Genomic DNA, 20020 nt, shown 5'->3' with positions numbered 1-20020 from the left:
CCTCTTACAAAACTGATAAGCACTGGTAATTAAAAAAAATTAGAGATTCCAGCCTATAAAACAAAATTAGGTTTTGGCATTGCTTTTTCTAGTATTGTGGCAATAGTATTATGATGATGCATTAAGATTCAATCCAATTTCAACGCACACTTTCTTTAAGAGGAAATCCATTGGCAGTCTCAAAGTACACCAGTAATTTCGTTGGCTTAACCTTGGTAACACTGTAAAAAAGGAAACAAAAGTAATTAAGATTTCACAGAAATTATTATGTTGAAGTAAAGCAAAGCATTCAGTAAAGTCGCAAATCCAATTGTCCAATTCGAGACAACCTTGCTCGAATAAATGCTTTAAAAACTACACAAATTGAGGTCGTGCGAAAATGATTGAAACTGTCAGAGTTGGTCATCTGAAACTGCACGAAAAAAGACTTGCAAAACACCCAACTTCGACATTTTTTTTTTCTTTTCCTATTAAAGTTTTTCTCTATTCTGTATTATTCTGTAATGGAATCAACATTTACAATATTAATTAAGAAACGCCAAGTGAATAATATTGGGTAATTTTTGGATTGCTTAAAAGCTTCCTTTAAAAAAAAAATTTAAAAATTCAGTTTACAATTACGCTACTTGGTTAACGAATATTCCTCTACATTATTATTTAGAGAATATTATATGAGTGTTAAAAGCAGGATAATTTGCACTTCCCAAAGAACGAAATGGTCGAATGTAAAACATTTTGTATATCAATTGTGAATGACCTAGAAGAGAGCATTCAAGATATTTTAATGACTAGTAAAATTCTGTCTTTTAAACATTTTCTCTTGTGAGTTAAGGGATATTTTTTTTATGGATGAAGAGTAAATGTCAATCTCACCTAAAATTGCATAAAATCTTTTTAAAATGACTTCCAATTAAGTCTCCTGTCTACTGTACTACTATTCAGATTTCAATCATATGCATTAATCAAAGCAACATTTTACAAAATTGATGCAAGATGCATTAAAATATTTTTACATTTTTGTATAGTTTTTAATGCAATAAGTTGCTATTTCCAATTAAAGTTTTATAGTAATTAGCGAAGCGTTATAATTGTATCACAGGAGTCTAACTATCGCAATCACCCTTTTGATTTATAAAAATGCAAAATTAAACAGTGTTTTTTTTTTTAAATATTTATTTAAAAATGATTTAATTGCTAACATTGCGAAAATAAGCGCATGCTACACATAAAAGCACACACTAGTTTGACGACCTCTGCTACGATAGTATGATTTTAGTGAGTTCTAGAAACATTGCTTTTATATTAGGAGGAATTACATATGTATTTCAAAATTGTGGGTGATTGTAACTTTCAACTTGGAAACTCATGTGATTGCGCATATCAAATTTCTGAATTCAGAATGGCCTAATAATAAATTTAAAAAGAACTTTCTTACTCAAGTTCTGTTAACATTGATTTAGTTTACATTCTTAGCAATGCAGTAATGAAATAACCTTCAAATGATTTTCAGAAATACCACGACAAACTTCTTCACCTCTTCCTTCATGAAATTAAGCCTAAGATGAAGGAAATAAAACTGAAAAGTAATCTTGAACAATATTTGAACATTCAACACAGAAATAAAGATCTGGATGATTCAGTTGTAAGTCTTAAATAATTTCATTATTTCTTTTCTTTAACTAGGCGCGTTTTCTTTTCAATGCTAACATTCATTAACCTCACATTTGTTTACTGCATTCAAAAGTAGAACAATTTTTAAGTGTAAGATAAGATAGTTTATAACAAATTACAAATATAATTTTATTATTATTACACCCAGGGGTACTCTTGCGTTGCTGGACAGAAACAGTGATAGAAACTCCACTTCCCACCTTGCATTGCCGAGAATTAGGTAGATAAGTTTGAGAAGCACTAATTAGCGTTATTGTGTCCACCCTTAAAATAATTTAAGGGACTTTGGTTTCCGAATTGAAGATCTTAGGCTCGAATCCAGTTGCATTTTCTTAGATTTTCTCTTCTTAAGAGCTTCTTGCAGTTCACTGGCCGCTGATGGACAGTGTTTACTTAATGGAAAAACACTACTCGGATGCCGGCATTGCACAGAAAAGCTTCGGCTTATGATCAATGTTGTCGTGCTTTAAATAAAATAAATAATAACAGAAATTGAAAGTAGTGCTTAAAATTTACTCTGTACGACATTAAATGATTAAAATTCATTAGATAAATGTTGTAGAATACCAATTTCATGTTCTTTCTACGTTTCTAACTTTTTTTTGCTCTAAATTAAAATGTTTTATTCAGTTTAGATAATTATATTTGAATTATTACTCTTTTTTTTTAGTAATTCCACCAGTTTGCAGCGTTGCTTCTTTTTCTAGCTTCCTTCTAGGAACCATGCCTACTTTGAATGGGAATGGTTGCTTGCTGACGCTATTAGAAAGGATTTATCGTTCTTCCCAATTTAAAATAAAAATAGCGGCCATCCTACCACTTTTTCTTTAGCACCTTCAACTGTCTATGAGTCAGTCAGTTTTGCTTCGAGTTGGAGACTCGAGCTAGACACTCTTAAGGTAATAGTCAAGTTCTCTCTTCAAACCTAACGAATCGGTTAGTGAACTTAGATGACAATAACAACCAACAACTAAAGCATTCTTGTGAAAATAGATTTAAAAGGAAAAACGACAAAATATTTAAAAAAGATCTTTGAAAGTGTTACCTGATAATACAAGGCTTTGGCATTGTACAGAACAAGCTATTGTACAGAACTTTTATAGTACTTCTTTTGCAGGACAAGACTAATATGCCGACCAAAATGAAAAATTTTTCGGAACTAACAGATAAAACACCACGCCCTGAAGAGCCAGTTGGTTCATTGATTGATTACAAAAGGTTAGTATTTGAAGTTGTAATTAGATTGTAAGTACTGAGAAATTACATTTTGCAAAGCAGAATTTATCGGTCTTTAGTTTCATGTGGTCCATTTTTGGTTTTTCTGTGAATGATTTCACCTCTCTTCTTCTGAATTATCTTCCGAAACTTAGTTCAATAACATTGTATTAGTTTATTTAAGGCTATTAATAGTTAAATCCACATGATAACGATAATTAGTGTACGCCAGGATATAATCTTTTGAATATTTCTACGCGTTTAGTAAATTATCTATCTCCATTTATAGATAAGCCTCAGAAAACTGGCTTGGAAACAGAAACCAGGTGTTTGAAACCTAAACCTTACATCATCTAGCACTACAGGCCGCTAAATTATTTAGTTTGGGAAATATAAGATTGCTCGTATATTAACTAAGTTCAGATTCTGATTTAGGACTCAGAATTATTAAAAACAAGAAAACAGGAAATTGAAAAAAATTTGTGAGCAAAAGATATAAAACTTCTTAATCTCAGAATAAACACTCACGTGTCTGATACTCTTTTTTTTATCTTCTCCCCATTGGGAACTGGGATTTTCTATGGAACTGGAAGAGCTATCTTCTAAAACGAATGTAGTCTAGAAGACATGCGACATACAATTTTAGGGAAATGAGGAGGTGCAGGTGGAAAAGTTGTCTAAATCAGGCGTTTCCCTCATTGATCCCGAGCCTGCAGTGGGTGGGTCGCTTATCTCATGTGTGTCAAGCTTCCTGGCGTAATCATTCTTGCAGTATAAAACCTTAAAAAGAGCTGGGCGAGTTATCGGAAGTAAAAGATATGGGTATGTCCTGAGATGGTATTGGGATATAAGGTTTTAAATACAGGAGCTCTAAGATACCTGGTTAGATTCTCTTCTAGGCGTCGTAGTTTATGGTGAATTCTCTGCTAGGTAAATACGATAGATTGTGAGGAAATTAATTTTAGCATTTGTAACTGTTTATCTTTAGACGAGCGCAGACTATTTTCGTAGAAAAGAATGTAAGACGTCAAGAGTGACAGAGGAGGCTATGTGGATTAGCCTGGGTGAAATTTCATGTTTCAAATAATTTTTGTTATTTTCCTGTTTGGCAGTATGGGCCCGTGATAGTTGATATATTTGATAAAACCTTGTCTACTACAGTTGATTAATCATTATAGTTAATGAAGAAGATTCGATTTCTATGAAAGGTTGACATTGTTAAAAGTACATTGCGGTTCCCTAAGCCATCAGTTATTGCTTTCATCCTTACTAACTGCGCTCAACCCACTAGATCTCACGGCACATAGACTGAACATCGTTTGAGCCCTTACAGGCATCACCCAAAAAATCTCGCCTTATGATACGAGAACACCAGAACCAAAAAGAGAGTTCTGCCTTATGTAAATACAGAATTTATAACAAAGGTATAATAACAGAATTGCAGAAAGTAATCAGTCAAGTCAGAATGAAACAAATAATCATTTTACAACTTTTGTTTTTTGTTTTTAATATATTTTTCAGAATAACTGATTTTAGGGAATAGAGTTGTATCTGAAAGTTATTCTTCTCTAAAATATTTTATTAAACAAGTTCTTTATTGATCTTTATTGTATTATTAATATTGTTTTTACCCTAGTTAACTTTGTTCACTTCTTAGCTGAAGATTTTTAGTTTTAAAGTAATCATAAGTTCTCATAAAGGACCTCAGAATGTAAGGCCATCAAATATTTGGGAATTAATCATTAAAAGTAAAGTAAAATAAATGCCTATTCTTTCAGGCGGGCTTTACGTCCAACTACCAATTAGGTGTAATGGATGGAGGCGACTAGCAAACATACTTTACTGTAAATTTCTTTGATTAACTATTAAATAAAATCCAAGGCCTAAGACCGGGAATCGAACCCAGTACTACAATACATATTAGCTTTGCAGGCCTCGTCTCTAAACCGCTCGGTGCCACAGAATTAATCATTATACGATCGTATGAATATATTTAATAGGGTTGCAAGGTCAAATTTAATGAAATTTGTAATTTTAGAACGTTTATAACTACCAGTTAATGTTTTACAGGATGCTGGATCTTGCGCAGAATGAAGGAGTTATTACATTTAAACCTGACTTTGTACAAGTAAAAAGAAAGAAAAAGCGTTTTCCAGGCACTAAAGGGACCATACTGCCTTCAAAAATTATTAAACAAACGGAACATAGTTTAAGTCTAAAAGAACAAGTTAATATTTTATTTTATTAAAATATTAATATTAAGTTGGCCTCGTTAACATAGAGTTCGTTTGTAAGATCTATAAAAACCACTACAATAATTTTTTGTTTTTAGAAAACAATATCATACGTACGTAAGAGTTATAAAGCACTTAGAGCAAAACATTTTCTTATTTTAAAAGTATCATATTTCACAATTTTAATGCAGACCAACTAATGAAAACATATTTCCATAACATAACGCTTGACAATTGGCGAAGTCTTTATCATGATTAAAATTTTTTGATGACCGTTGGCTTCCTGCTGATAAATTATTTTATACGAATAAGCATAAGCTGTTTCTGTAAGTCCTATAGTGTGATTGTCGGACGCAGTGTTATTTGCAGGAACGATTAGAAGTGTGTGGTTAAAATGGAATTACCCAAAGATTTTCAGAAAAAAAAAAAGAATAAAAAATGGGAGAAATTTCCGAGTTCCATCTGGTTAAAACTAAAGAAGGACTAAGCCAATGTGATAACATTCAAAAGCTGCTATTTTGTGAGAGGGCTTATGGGAAAGGTAAACAGCCCGCTGTTTTCACTTCCTGTTTCTCGTTCTACCCTCCGCCTAGAGGTTTTTCTCTTTTCTTTTGGTGACAACACTTAAGGGGTTAGAGCAGGGGTCGGCAACCCACGGCTCGCGAGCCGCATGCGGCTCTTTTAACCAAATTTTGTGGCTCTTCAGCTTGTCTAAAATATACGTATTGTATATTTCAATTTTATCGAAACAAATGAAAATTTCATTTATTAAAGTAAAGATATTTTTTCAAAAAGAATTTTAAATGTGATAGGTTTGAAATTGAATAGAATTATATTAAAATACAGTACGTAATTATACAGTACTGCCGCCATTTTCATTCAAACACAGGTTTAGTTATTATTTATTTGTTTACTTACTTTGCAATATATGAAAATAAATAAATAAAACATTTAAACGTTATTGAATATCATAAAATAATAATTTGTGTATACAAATGATCTACTACAACTTTTTACACTATCATCCTTGCGGCTCTTGGTAAGATTAATTAAAATTATTTAAGAAGAAATGGCTCTCTACTTGAAATAGGTTGCCGACCCCTGGGTTAGAGGAATCAGACCTGATTTCCCTTAGAGTAACCATACGCCTGGAGCTAGCTATTTGATTTGGAGGGCCCACGTTATAATACTTTTTCGGTTCATTTACTGGGTGATTAATCTTTATTAATTGAAAAAGGCCACCTAAAATTGTTTAAAGTAATGATTATTTAAGTACAATATTACTGTAATATATTTTTTTTAAAGTGCACTTAGATTTAACTTTCTTTTTTCTTTTTTTTTTTTATTAAACTCTTGTAAAGTAATTTAAACGTTTTTGTCCACATCAAGGAGAGAGAATCAATTATTGGAGATCAGAGAGCTAAGGTATTGGAAAGAATAACGGAAGTTTTGCTTAAATACAATCAGAGTCCTTGGTCACTCTCAGAAGATGAGAGGAAGATTGTAGAAAGGCTTGAAATGGAGCCAGAATGGTTTTTAAAGGAAGGTTACTCGGACGAAGAATTTTTGACAGAGACAAAGAAAAAAGGGGAACCATTTTACGAGTATGTAATTATATTGTATTTTATCCTTTTACATCTTTTTGGCTGCTTTGATATAATAAAATTATATGTATGAAACAGTATTAGATAACTGCCTGCTCTAAGAACTGCCAAGATAATGTCTGATTTAAATCCCCATTCTAAATTAGAACTTTTCAAATCAAATGTAAAAGATTTTGTACCATCTCAGAACTAATAGTTTAGTTTAGCTATTTGTTTTTCATCATTTTTTATAAGATCACATAATGATTTATTTATATGGGGCGAACTAATGTTATGATTCTACACTCAACAATCGGCATTGATTTTTGGTTCTAGATTTACTTTAATTTCTGAATGAAAAGCTACTATAATTACTTCAAGTAATTACAATTATATCTTTTAAAAGCCAAGGACATTTACAATCCCAATTCCAAAGTATTTCTTTTCGATCTCAATAAGGGCTTTGCTCTGTCTAAATATCATTAAATTTTTGATTAAATCCAAAACTTTTCTTACCATTTAGCTTCTTCTAAACATGAAATGTAGTTGTATTAAAATAGAAAAAGAAAGTCAAATAATACATTTTTTATTCATTTATAACCTGTGGACTAAAATTAAACTTTATTTTGATTCACCATTCTTGACATTTCTTATATTTTTTAACTGAAATCAAAAAATATTTACACAGTTTTTTCGTGTAAATTTTCCACTTTGCTATATAAATACTTAGATTTCATTATGTGAAGTACAATAATCAAAATAAAGTCGTTTCCAGAATCACACAACGAAGAGGCCTCGAGCTGTCAGGAGTAAAAAATCGATGCTGTATGCATGAACAAGAAATAAATAAATTGGATTTTTCGAAATTTTACAAAAAAGAAGAAAAATCTCTGAAATATCTGGTTACAATTTATATTTTTTCATTACAATAATCATTTTGCCTTAGTAGTGATCGGTTTAAAAAAGAGAATCCGAAAGATTATTGGATTTATTCGAATCTCGGCCGTACCAAGGATTTGATCTATATTGATTTCAAACATTAATATTTATAGGTTGGAAGGAAAATTTTACGATTTTCAGAGAGCATACGATGAAATTGCAAAACGCAACTATTATGCCACCATTTAATCGAAATAAACGCAGTTAGCATCAGCACATATTTGTCAACGAAAAACAAAGTAGATTTAGCACTTACAGATTTATTACATTAATATAATCCAGAGAATTCTAGTGAATGCTTATCAAACAATTGTGTGCATTATTTATTTTCCATAATTTGATAATTAATATGTGTTACTGATTTTAGCGTGGGCATTAAATTTTGTGAAATACTACATTAATATTAAGATATATTTTATACTTCCTGCTTTCCCTATCTTGGAAATTCTCTGTGATACAAGTGATCCTATTCTGATCAGTCTGCTAACTACTCTAGCAAACTATTTCTGAAATTCAATACTCCAATATTTGCGGAGCATGGTTTTAGCACCGCTCCATCAATTTGGGTTTCGAAATAGGACCAGCCTACAGTGACACTGCGTCAGTACTGGAATGAAAGCAGTATTGCACGGGAGCATTTTTAATTATCATCCAAACTTTTGATCCTGGCTTACTGCTTAAATTAAAAAATTACCTTAATCTGCTTCTTTAAGTCTGATTCTTTCAGGTCAGCTGTGGCTCAACGGCTTCTCTTTTCTTCTCTCTGGTGGTGGGAAAGTAGTCCGTCCTCTACACAGTATACATAAACCCACGCATCCACCCACATTACTCTGAGCATACACAGACGTCCCGGCCAAACTAGCAACAAGTTCAGATCCAACATCAAGTTCTTCTAGGAGAATGCCAATATGCTACGTTCATTCACCGGGTGCCTCTTGTCCTCCAGTCTTCTAAAATAACAGTTTTCTTCTTTGAATCATCTTGGTGCGCTGCCTTGAGTTGTCAATAGACAAATGACCAAAATGGAACTAATACACAAGACTTAAACAATGAAGAAACGTGCCAAATTTTTTATTCGTACATAACGTCATAAACCTTTCTTTTCAAACTTTTCTCAACATTCCTTACGTAAAACAACTCCAAGACAAATTACCTTAGCTCACTGTTCTAATCCTTTCATATCCAAACATACCTGTGACAACCGCCAGTGGCGCCGAGATTTCTTTCGGGTCTGACCAGTGTCATTTACACAGTGAGTAGTTTCTCTTTTCCTATCCTTTATTTGTATAAACAGTAAATTTCTATGTAAATAATATATATACCTCAATTTTTATTCAAATATACTTGTTTTTTGTTTTTTTAAAAGAAAAAAATGACAGATTTCCGGAAGAATAATGCATCTGTTCTAAGGGAAGCTGCAACATTAAGTAAAGAAGAGGACGAATTAATAGAAAAGTATTTTTTTTTTTTATTCTTTTTTATTCAGCTTTAAGTTTTAAATAATAAATGTTTACTTATTTATCGGCCTGGTAGGTCTGAGCAAGCTCCCAGTGAATAAACATCGTTTCTGTGTAGAACTATTATTTATGGTTCTAGAAAATATTTTTGCAAGAATTGATATTTCAATTTTTCGCAAAGAAAATTTAAGCAATTTGCTTATTAATCCCTCAAGGATAATTATAAATTGGAAGAAATGTTCAATTATCAGTTCTCAAGTGTGTGTGACACAACATGTTGCATGTTATTTGTGCACCTGGCCATTAAACTTAATAAAATAGCTGTAATTTTATTGAAGATGATTTACATTTTTATTAGTAACTGGTTTCAGTTATAAACTAAACTTACTATGGCTTCCTCTGATTAAATCGGTGTACTTTTGAAGCAATTTGCAGAATAGAAGACCGAAATCGATTCTGTGTAAATGTGCTTAATCAATTATTACTTCTACAAATAAATATGATGAAAATCTTTTCTATTTTTAGTACTACTCAAAAGAATATAAACATAATATAAAGATTTTAATGCAAGAAAATTTTCAATTAAAATAAGAAAAGTCAAAAATTAAAACAATATGTTGCAGAAAATCAAAGAAAATTAAAAAAAATTCGACTACGTTTGGTTCATATTACTTATAGTTGCCAAAAACGATTTGTTTCTTCAAAGGATTTGAATTTTGTGAAATGTTCATTTTTTCAATATTTAAAAAATTTGCTATCCTTTCTGTTCCAAAAATTTCCAATTTAATAAAGTTAATAAAAAAAAAAAAAAATTGAATAAATTAAGAACTAAAAAGAAAATATTGGATCTTAGTGCTTGTAGTATGTATATAGTATGAAACATTTGATAAAACTAGTAAGTTTAAAATTGTAATATTTTTACTAAAGAAGTGATGTCCTACAAACAATTTTGTTTAAGAAAGCAATTCAGTTACAAAAGCAGAAAATTATCAAGTTTGTATTGCTCAAAAATGGCATTCTCTTCTGTAATCAATAGATTCAGAATAAACAAATAATAAGTCTAACAAATTATCAAATCATTTCTTATAGAAACTGTTGGTTCTCAAATAATTCCGACGAATGTAATTCAAACGATTTCATCCAATGAAAAGAACAAGCAGATGAAAACGAAGAACTGGAGCCCTATTCAATAGTAACAATTCGAAGTCACCAGTGGTGTCTTGGTAGCGACCAAGCAGGATCGCTACAGTCTAACGTTACGGTTCTAGTATTGCACCGGAAAATGTCAATGTTTTCAAAGTTTGTTGAACTTTCCTGTTTCCGTCAAAGATTGTGGTTATTTTAAAGATGCTAAGTCTATCTAAGCACCCTCCCCTCCTTTTAGCGTTTTATTATTTTGATATAAGGTCCTGCTGCTGCTGCAGATTCTCAGATTCTGAGAAGAACCTTCAGTTCAATATAAATATACTAACGGAAGAGTTGACAAAAATGAAATTAGAATGAATATAAAGAAGTCTATAAAGGCCGTCCTAGAAGAACATGGGAGGAGGAAGTGAGGGCCGGTCTGACATCAAGAGGAATAGAATGGGAAAGAAGGAAGGAACTAGCCAGAGATAGAGCCGAATGGAAGAAGCTATGCAAGGCCCCTACACTGCTGACGCGGTAGAAGGGGAATAGATTATGATGATGATGATAAGGTCCTTATGGTGGGCAGTGCTAAGGGAGGGTTTTCGATTCTATACAAGAAAAACGAGTTTTAAGTTATTACAGTAGTTTACAATAATTATTAGCTATTTCTAAATTTTACTTATAACTGGGAAAATAATATTAATATTATATTAACCCTCTCGCTGACATTTCTGACATTAAGGATATCCATTAGATAATTGGAGGTGATTTTATTTTCTGAATTGGTAAATATTTCCAGGGCATAAGTGAATATTTCTTTTTAAGAAGTGAATCGTTTAACTTGTAATGTTTTAGAAACACTTGAATTAAAGTAGTAAATATTGTAGCGGAATTTACTGAGCTTCACTCTATTTTTGTCTTGAACAGTTTAAGATTCTATAAGTTAAGTTTTTCACCACTTAATTTTAGAGTTAATAGCAATTGACATCGTTCTGTTTAGTACATGACTTTAAAATTGTTAAACTTTAGGCATATTAATATGATCGTGTTAAGTGACGCTTATATTGGGTTTTGCTTAATTTAATGGAGAAGGCACAAAATATATGTAAAAACAAAAAAATTTTATCTGTTCTTAGTCCTAGAGCTTAAACCAAGGTTGAAGAATCGTCGAACTGAAAATAGCTTGTTTGTAATATTTACTGAAATTGTATTAATATTAGCAAAACTTGACTGAGAATTTCATTTTTGATAAATGAAAGTCATCATTAAAATCAAATAATTAAATCATTTTTGATATTTTTTGTAGGATTAAAAAATTAGAAACCGGAGCAACAGGGCTGCTGGAATACAAAAAAATGGTACTGGAAAGAGAAATACAAGAGGAAATGGATAAGGCAATGGCAGTAAAAAGAAATCACTATTTGGCATTACTATCATTAGAAAGAGCCTTACTGGCAAAGAGGAGACTAGGAGAAAAAAATGCAGAATTAGGAAAGATGCTTAAAGAAGAGGTAATAATGACAAAAAAAAAATCAACTTAGTTTTATTAAGTTTTATTTTAATTCAATTATCATTTGATTTTTGTTCTCTCCTAACATTTTTGGATTCTTTCTGAGTTTATGATAAAAAGTTCTTTCAGAATTCCAATGTTTTTTATTCATAAGTAAGAGAATGGCATGGTTCCCAGGACGGAATTTTGAAAACTTCTGAAAAGACTTGTTGTGTGTCAAAGACCCAATAAGTATCTATTTATATTTTCTAAACTAAATATTGTTTCAGATAGGAATTTCAGTGGTTATTTTTAAATACAAATATTTTAAGAATGAAAACGGATGAAAGAATAGTTGAATTTATTCTATTGCGCTTTTTTTTTCTTTTCTTTTTCTTTTTTTTTTTTGTAATATTCTCAAGTAGAACTAACGTAATGTTTAATATTTAGAAAAAAATGTTAGATGAAAAACAGAGATTGTTAAACGAACAAGATTATAAAAGAAGAAAGAAACTAGTGGAAGAAATTCAAGATATGAAAGAGAATATCCGAGAAAAACTACAAATTTTGCAACTAGATAATTGGATAGAAGGTAATTAGTTTTTAATACAATATTACTTTACGTTCCAAATACTATTTTTTCCAGAACATCCAAGATATTTAATAAAGGGAAATTAAAGGAAAACATGGGAAATCTTCTAATAAACATCAACTTTCTAAAAATTTTATAAATGGTTTATTATTTACTGTTACTGTGTCTACATGGCGCAGGATCTGAGCATTAAGAAAAACCTTTAGTTTTTTGTTACATTATTTTTATCTCAACTTTCAATATAATATATGTTTGTATATTTTTTCACTCCAAAATGAATTAAAAGTATTAGTTGGTTAATAAAGCTTTGTTTCAACACAACATTTGACCTTTGTTTATTCTCTTTCTGACCTAATTTGGTAGTTGGACGTAAAGCCCGCCTGAAAAGATAGGTATTACTTTACTTTCTCTTTCTACTTTAAAGCATTGCGGTATTGTTTGAAATGGTGTTTTCACAGTAAATTTACTTTCTAAAATTATACAGAAATCATTGTCACAACTTTTTTTCGTAGCAGTGGGAAACTCTAAAAATGTTTAGCTGGAGAATTTATAGTAAAACTACAATATAATATAACTATACTTGAAATGTTAATATTTAAGAAAAATTTAACAAGTTATCGATTAATTTTTTATTTTATTTTTGTTTAGCGCGTTATGCCAACAACATGATGGAAGATATGAAAGCTGAAAAAAAAGCACAAGTAAATAATGTTTATCAAGCTTGGATTGATAACTTACCTAATAAAAATAATCATTTTAATTTTAAGCCTTTAAAAAAAAGTTCTGTGAAGAAAAAATTGAAAATTTGTGTTTCAATTTTGAGATTTTTTATTAATTTTTTTCCGATTTTCTTATTTTAAATTTAAGAAAAGTTAAATATCTTAATTAAAATCAATTTAGCCTTCTTTCTAGTGACAAAGCTTTACATTTTTGTGGTAGAGATAAAGTTTTGTTTTCATGTTAGCATTTTTTTTCCTTAATTTTAATAATTTACAGGAAGCAAGAGAAATGCAGAAGAGAAGGGATGAGATTGAAGAGATTCGAGCCCTTAAGTATTTGAATAAAAAGGAAAATGTTATGGATTGTCCTCCAGCTATAGATCGCCTTTGGAACCTTAAGCTGCCAGGAATGCCTCTGGCTGCAGTAAGTGAGAATTACTTTTTTATTTTGCTTGAAACGCTAGACATTGCTATAGAATTCTAGATATATTTCTTTGGGATAGATTTAATTATTTATTTTACCATATGTAAGAAGGGAAATGAAATATCTCCCTACCGAAGGTTACATCCCAGAGCTTAGTTCATAACCCAGCAATCTGGGGAAAAATTTAAATTTCTTACAATCTTACTACTTTACATAATACAATAATTTCTTTTAATCATTTGATTGTCGTTGAGAATTGAAAAGGTTATAATAAACTAACAGCAAAATGTTCGGGATACGGTTTAGCCAAATGATTAACGTACTGGATTCTCACCCGAAAATCCTTGGTTTCGAATTTCCGTCCCTTAGTTTTTCTAAGATCTTGACGCGCCTTAAAATTAAACCAACAACTCTAATAGCTATGAAAGTGAATTTTCTAAATTGCATTGCTTAATTTCAACTCTTTTGTTCTCTATTTCGAATTAGTAGCATTTCTTCTTTCGGCTTTAAAATTTAAACAGTAAATTGTTAAAACTAAAAATGAAAATCACAATTATTAGATGAATATGGAACTCAAATTGGCAAAAGCCAGAGAGATGGAAGACTTACAGCGTAAGAAAGAGGCTGCTTTTGAGCTTAATGCGCGTAGGAAGTGTCTGAAAAAAGTAGCAGAAGAATATGTGGAATCAAGGCGAACATTATTCCAGTTAGTAATTTATGTTTAAAGGAACATTAATTGAGCTTTAATCTAGGATTAGCCTTTGTCTACATTCTTCTTTTTTTTTCTTTAACAGGCAATTAAGTTTTTAACTTCATACTAGCTTTATTGAATGCTTTAATTAAATAAATAAAATCATTTGATCGACGCTTGCAACACGTCACAACCAAATCAAATTCGTGTGTTGTTGCAATCATATTTACCACCTGCAATCCTTCATCTCAAACAGAGTTATGGGAGAAATATAAATCGCCATGGCTTCTGGACATTTTTCGTCGAATACACAAGGAAAATTCAAATATGAACATGGATTTCAAAGCAGAAATCTACTATGAACGTTGATAATTATTAAAGATTTGTGCTAAGAAATCGTGAACAAAGTTCTCAAATCAATTGGGGATGCCATCACCGAATAGATCTGCTGCTGCTTGCGTCGTGAACAAAATTACAACACTAGTAATCTTTTGTCGTATGTGCAGTCAAATTATACCTAAGATAACGCTTAAGCAGAAAAGCATTTACGATCAAATAATGCAAACTGTCATTAACGGGGTTGGAGAAATTTATTTCTTTCCATTTAACCAGATTGAGCCACAGCAACGCATGGCCAGGTACAGATAGTATTGTATAAAAACATTTCAATACTATATACTAACAGCTCGAGTGGCCAAAAGAAGAGAGAAGGCTAAAATGATTAGGGGCGCTAATGACTTTGGTAGTCGATGCGCCCAAAAAATACAAATAAAATAAAAATTAAAAAATAAAATACTATTATCTTTCATTATTTTTGAACTTCTTTACCATATATAAACTGTTCCACAAAAAAAGTGGCGCACTTTGAAAAAAGCGTTTTTTTGTTGTTTTATCACATTTTGGGGAAAGATTATTAGTTTTAATTAATTTCATAAACTCTCAGGGAATAATTAATCGAATCAAGGTCCAAAGTTTCTTGTAAATAGAGAAGCAATTCCTCGTTTAATCCCCTGCAGTCTTTTTGTGTAAACAACAACGTGAACTTTACCTCAACAGTAAATAAATTTATTGACCTCTACAGTTGCGTTTCGACTTTTTTCAAGCTGAAAGCATTACATATTCTCAGAAAAATGGTGATTACTGCAGAGCAAGTGGCCCGTATTATTGCATTAGTTGAGGGTGGACGGAGTCAGCGGTACGCAGCACGAACGTTAGAGTTGCCTGAGACCACCGACCGTAGAGCCATCTATCGTTACCGGGAGACCGGCCTCTGCATCCGCAGGCAAGGTTCGGGTCGACCAAGAGCCATAGAAGCACTAGATGACCGATTAATTAGAATTCACACTCTTAAGAAATCGTACATCAACTGCTTCTGAAACAGGTCAAACACTGCTTACTGTTCATGGAGTTTCAGTCAGTGCCGAAACTGTACGAAGAAGGCTCGCTGAAATGAATTTACGCCCTAGGAAGCAAGCCACAGGACTATTGCTCACCGTAGACCTGCCTAGATCTTGACTTCGCCACCATAAGTGCTGCTACACACAGCGTGGGCGTCCAGAGTTTTGGCTTGCCTATCCGTTGATTGTGCCCAATTTGAACAGATTCTTTAAAAAAAATAACGTAATTTTGACAATAAACTGAATTTTTTTTTCATATTTTAAATTACCATAACTTTTGAAAAACCTAAACGATTTCAAAAAAATTTATTTGTTTTTTTTAGGAGGTCAAATACTATAAAAATATGCGACAAAAAATATAACGTTTCATTTGAAAAAACAAAGTTGGATACTGTATCTCGAGATACAGGGTTTAAAAAAATGGGTCAATAACTGAAAATAAACTAGACTAAAAATGATTAAATACGTGTTTTTTATTTTTTCGAAATTTCCCGCCGTTTAAAAAAAAGTAGGTGGAGCATATAACTCTGGTCACCCTGTATCTAAACCTAAAAAAAATCCATTTTTTCAAATCTAAAAAACAGTAATAAATTATTTTTATTTAATATTAATTTTAAATAAAAATAATCTTCCATGCAGAGATTCTGGGTTCGAATCCAGCTGCTTTGATTTGAATCCGAGATCTCCGCGGAGTTAGTCCATTCCCTTACTATTAAAAATTCACTCAATTCATATTTGGTTTTGTAGTTCACAGTTTACTAATATTAAGTTAATTTTCTGCTCCTAGGAAAAAGAAGGACGAAGATAAAATAAAACAAAATCAACTTAATGAAATAGTAGTTAAATCCAAAGAATTGGATGATTTGGAAAAACAATTGAATCACTTTCGGGAATTAAGAAAAAGTAAACAGCCATTAAGGGAAAGTCAACTGTTGCTGTTCCCAAAACATCAATCTACTCCTCCGATTGTGGACGATTGTGTTTACAAGTATACATTTTCTTTTTCATTATGGTTTCAATTTTAAAAATCAAATTTTTCAGTTTTCTTCAGCAAGAGATATCTTTCGTAAATATGTATTGAGCTATTATTGTCTTTATAATTATGCAAAAAGAAATTAAGACTCTAAGAAATTAGAGATAGATGGAGGGAACATCTTAACCGTATGTCAACTACAAGAATACCTGTAATGGTCAATATGTACAGACCTAGAGGAAAACGTAGTGTAGGACGACCATTAAAAAGATGGAGATAAAAACAAAAAACAAAAAAATAAATAAATACAAAAATAATAAAATATATATAAAATATTGTGAAGACGGAACAGGCCCTAATCCCTGAAGTGCAGAAGAAGAAGAATTATGCAAAAAAAGATAAACTGCAAAGAAAGAGAAAGATCTACTCTAATATTTTGCCTAATGTTCTGCTGAGTTCAGAAGATATTATAAGCAATATCCAATTATAAGCAACCCAGTAGTTGTCTTAAGCTCAGCCAATTAAATAAGCTAAGTGGTGTAGTCTCGCTCACTAGTTAGACTTGACTCCACTTCCTGCATAAAGAGTCTCTTTAAAATCGGAGTCGTTGGTAGCCCAAATGCTCGCTATCTAACTCCAAATGTCTGGAGAACGTTTGTCAGAGGTCAACGATATTAATACATTTAGGACAGCGTTCATACAATTTAAGCAGACAGGTGTGCTTTATTGGACATCAAGAAAAAGTATTTTTGTATAAATGTTTAAAATGTATATTACATTTTATAAGACTGATTGATTAAGATATAAAGAGTGATCCATTTAAAATGCACCAATCGCTAATAACTTTTTAAGAAAGCGGAAATCCGGAAACCCATTAGATAAACTATATGTTTTTTTTTTTGGTCTAGTTTTCAAATTTTCCACTTCCGATGCTGTATTTTTATTTTGGATTCATACGAGACGTGCCTATTAAATAACGAGTCTATTACTATAAGAGCTATGACACGTAAAACATTTTATTTTAAATTTATACATATTTAGTTATTATCATCTTCAATATACACCCCTTCTCTATCCCTACAACGCTCCATGCGAATTTCCCATTGTTCGAAACCGTGCTGGAAGTCTTTTTCTGTGAGCTCCTGCATGACGCGTGCCGCTTTTCCTTTCACAGCTTCAAAGGACTGAAATCGTATTCCTTTTAATGCAGATTTGACTTTGGGGAACAGATAAAAGTCATATGGGGCCAGGTTAGACGAATAAGGCGGATGGCTTAAAACTGGGATGTTGTACTTGGCTAGAAACGTCTTGACAGACAATGCAGTGTGAGCCGGCGCGTTGTCTTGATGGAAAACCCGTGACTTGTTCTTCCACAAATCGGGTCGTTTTTTCCTTACTCTTTCACGGAGTTGAGCAAGCACCACACGGTAGTAATGTTGATTAATAATAATCGATATTTTCATCCGTTTTGGACGTGGAAGGGCGACCCGGGCGGTCATCATCTCCGACGTATACTCGGCCATCTTGGAAACGCTTGAATCACTCAAAAACTAGCGCACATGATAAACATTCATCGCCATAAACTTCTTTTAATAAAAGATAAGTTTCAGTAGCGGTTTTACCCGGTTTCATGTGAAATTTCACGACAATTCGTTGCTCTACTACATGTATAGTATCATGTTTTCGGCAAAACGAAACTAACACCTTTTACACAAACGACTGTTCCGGTCAGACAGATTTCTCTACAAACACGTGAGACGCTGTAATCGAAAGAGAAGGCTTTACGCTGCACATCTGTCGGTCGTTAGGATTTGGAGGTAGCATAGTTCTTCTGCAGAAGCATCGGTCTCGTTATTTAATCACCTCGTATATGGATTATATAGAATAGAATAGAAAAGAAATTTATTATTCTGGGACAATTGTCGCCTAAGAATAAACACAGGTACAAATAGAGGCCTTAATAGTTTGGCCTATGATTGAAAGAAAATAAATAAATAAATAAGTATTTACAAAAAGTGAAAATCAAAATAACAATAAAAATTAAGGAAATAAATTAAAACAATTAAAATTTCGGAGGAAGCTGGATAGAAAGGAGATAACTGAATAGTCGGGATTTAAAGATAGGGTAGGAGCATGGCGGACAGATGATGGTAAGGAGTTCCAGAGAGAGGTAGCACGTATTAGGAAGGATTTGTTAAAGGATGAGGTACGGTGAGAGGGAATATAGAGATCGGATGAGCGAGATCTGGTACTACGGGAATGTATCGAGGATTTAAACTTAAGGAGTTGAAAAATATAGGAAGGCCTTTGAGACTGGATGACTTGAAAAAGGAAAGAAGCCAAAAGATATTGGCGGCGATAGACAGGAAAAAGCCACTTCAACTCATCGTAGCTGTGCGAAATGCGAGAGTCTCTGGAAATGCTGAAAATAAATCTTATGAAGCAGTTCATGAGGCGCTTGAGCTTAGCTTCAATATCGCCAGAAAGACCGCCATACACTAAACAACCATAGTCGAAATGGGGAAATATAAGAGAGGAAACTAGGAGTTGCCGGGTCTTAATTGGAAAAAGGTGGCGGGAACTATTAAACTGCTTTAGGATAAGGATGGAACGACGAGAGATTTGGGAAACATGGTTCTTCCAAGATAGGTTTTGATCAAAAGTTATACCAAGGTTTTTCACAGAGGAACAATATTTTATTGGGATATTATAAAGAAAAAGATTAGGAAGAGGAGCCAATGATTTAAGGAGTGGGTTGGAGTCAATAACAATAGCTTTGGACTTTTCTACATTCAGGGTAAGCTTATTGTTCGTGGCCCATGCTGAGATAATATTGAGGTCTTGAAGTTTAAACACAGCTTCAAACAAATCCGACGGGGAAAAGGATAGGTAAATCTGAAAATCATCAGCGTAGAGGTGATACTGGGAATGAGAGATGGAAAGAGGAAGGTCATTGATGTAAATGGAGAAGAGGGTGGGCGATAGGGAAGAACCTTGTGGTACACCACGTGACAAAGGAAGGAGTGAAGAAGGATTACTATCGGGAGTGACCACGAAGTGGGAACGATTAGACAGGAAGGATTGGAACCGCCGGAGGGTGCTATTGGAAAAAGAGAGGGATTGTAGTTTACATAGCAGGTTATGATGGTCAACGGTATCAAAGGCTTTGGAGAAATCTAGGAGTATAAGGATGGTAAGTTTTTGGTCGTCAATAGCCGTCTGCAAGTCATGAGTAATTTTCAAGAGTGCAGATTGAGTGGAATAAGAAGGACGAAAGCCAGATTGGAGTGGATTAAGGAGATTGTTTTGTTCAAGGTAATTAGAAAGCTGGGATTGCAAAACGTCAAAGGGTTTGGAGAAATTTAATAAAATAGAGATAGGACGAAAATCAATAGGAGAGGTGGTATTTGAGATTTTCTTTAGAGGACGGACTAGAGCTGTTTTCCAGCAGGATGGGAAAATAGAATTCTGAAGGGAGAAATTATAAATATGGTAAAGGACTGGCAAT

At 32.5% G+C, this 20020-nt stretch overlaps 1 protein-coding gene across 14 annotated transcripts in view; it reads left to right on the top strand.

Moving 5' to 3' along the window:
- The window catches only part of LOC141459867 (uncharacterized), a 50522-nt gene that overhangs the window by 13754 nt on the left and 16748 nt on the right, over positions 1 to 20020 (top strand). For 10 of the 14 annotated variants that reach the window (XR_012461656.1, XR_012461655.1, XM_074139428.1 and 7 more), the window contains 12 exons: positions 1511 to 1642; positions 2789 to 2889; positions 4957 to 5113; positions 6510 to 6724; positions 7479 to 7605; positions 9009 to 9097; positions 11534 to 11738; positions 12167 to 12308; positions 12957 to 13009; positions 13305 to 13451; positions 14012 to 14157; positions 16327 to 16527. Coding sequence is in view for 12 of the 14 variants with exons in the window: in XM_074139428.1 (XP_073995529.1) it covers positions 1511 to 1642; positions 2789 to 2889; positions 4957 to 5113; positions 6510 to 6724; positions 7479 to 7605; positions 9009 to 9097; positions 11534 to 11738; positions 12167 to 12308; positions 12957 to 13009; positions 13305 to 13451; positions 14012 to 14157; positions 16327 to 16527 (1715 nt within the window). In the remaining 2 variants the exon portion in view is untranslated. Of the gene's footprint in view, positions 1 to 1251; positions 1276 to 1510; positions 1643 to 2429; positions 2571 to 2788; positions 2890 to 4956; positions 5114 to 6509; positions 6725 to 7478; positions 7606 to 9008; positions 9098 to 11533; positions 11739 to 12166; positions 12309 to 12956; positions 13010 to 13304; positions 13452 to 14011; positions 14158 to 16326; positions 16528 to 20020 lie in introns of those variants that run through there. The other 4 variants (XM_074139441.1, XM_074139438.1, XM_074139461.1 and 1 more) reach the window with 3 other exon arrangements.

This window comes from Rhodnius prolixus, unplaced genomic scaffold (assembly GCF_049639745.1).
Source record: "Rhodnius prolixus isolate KJV_2025 unplaced genomic scaffold, Rpr scaffold_1, whole genome shotgun sequence".
Taxonomy (NCBI): Eukaryota; Metazoa; Arthropoda; class Insecta; order Hemiptera; family Reduviidae; genus Rhodnius; species Rhodnius prolixus.
Note: the sequence above shows the minus strand (reverse complement) of the source record. Positions and strands in the feature narration are given on the sequence as shown.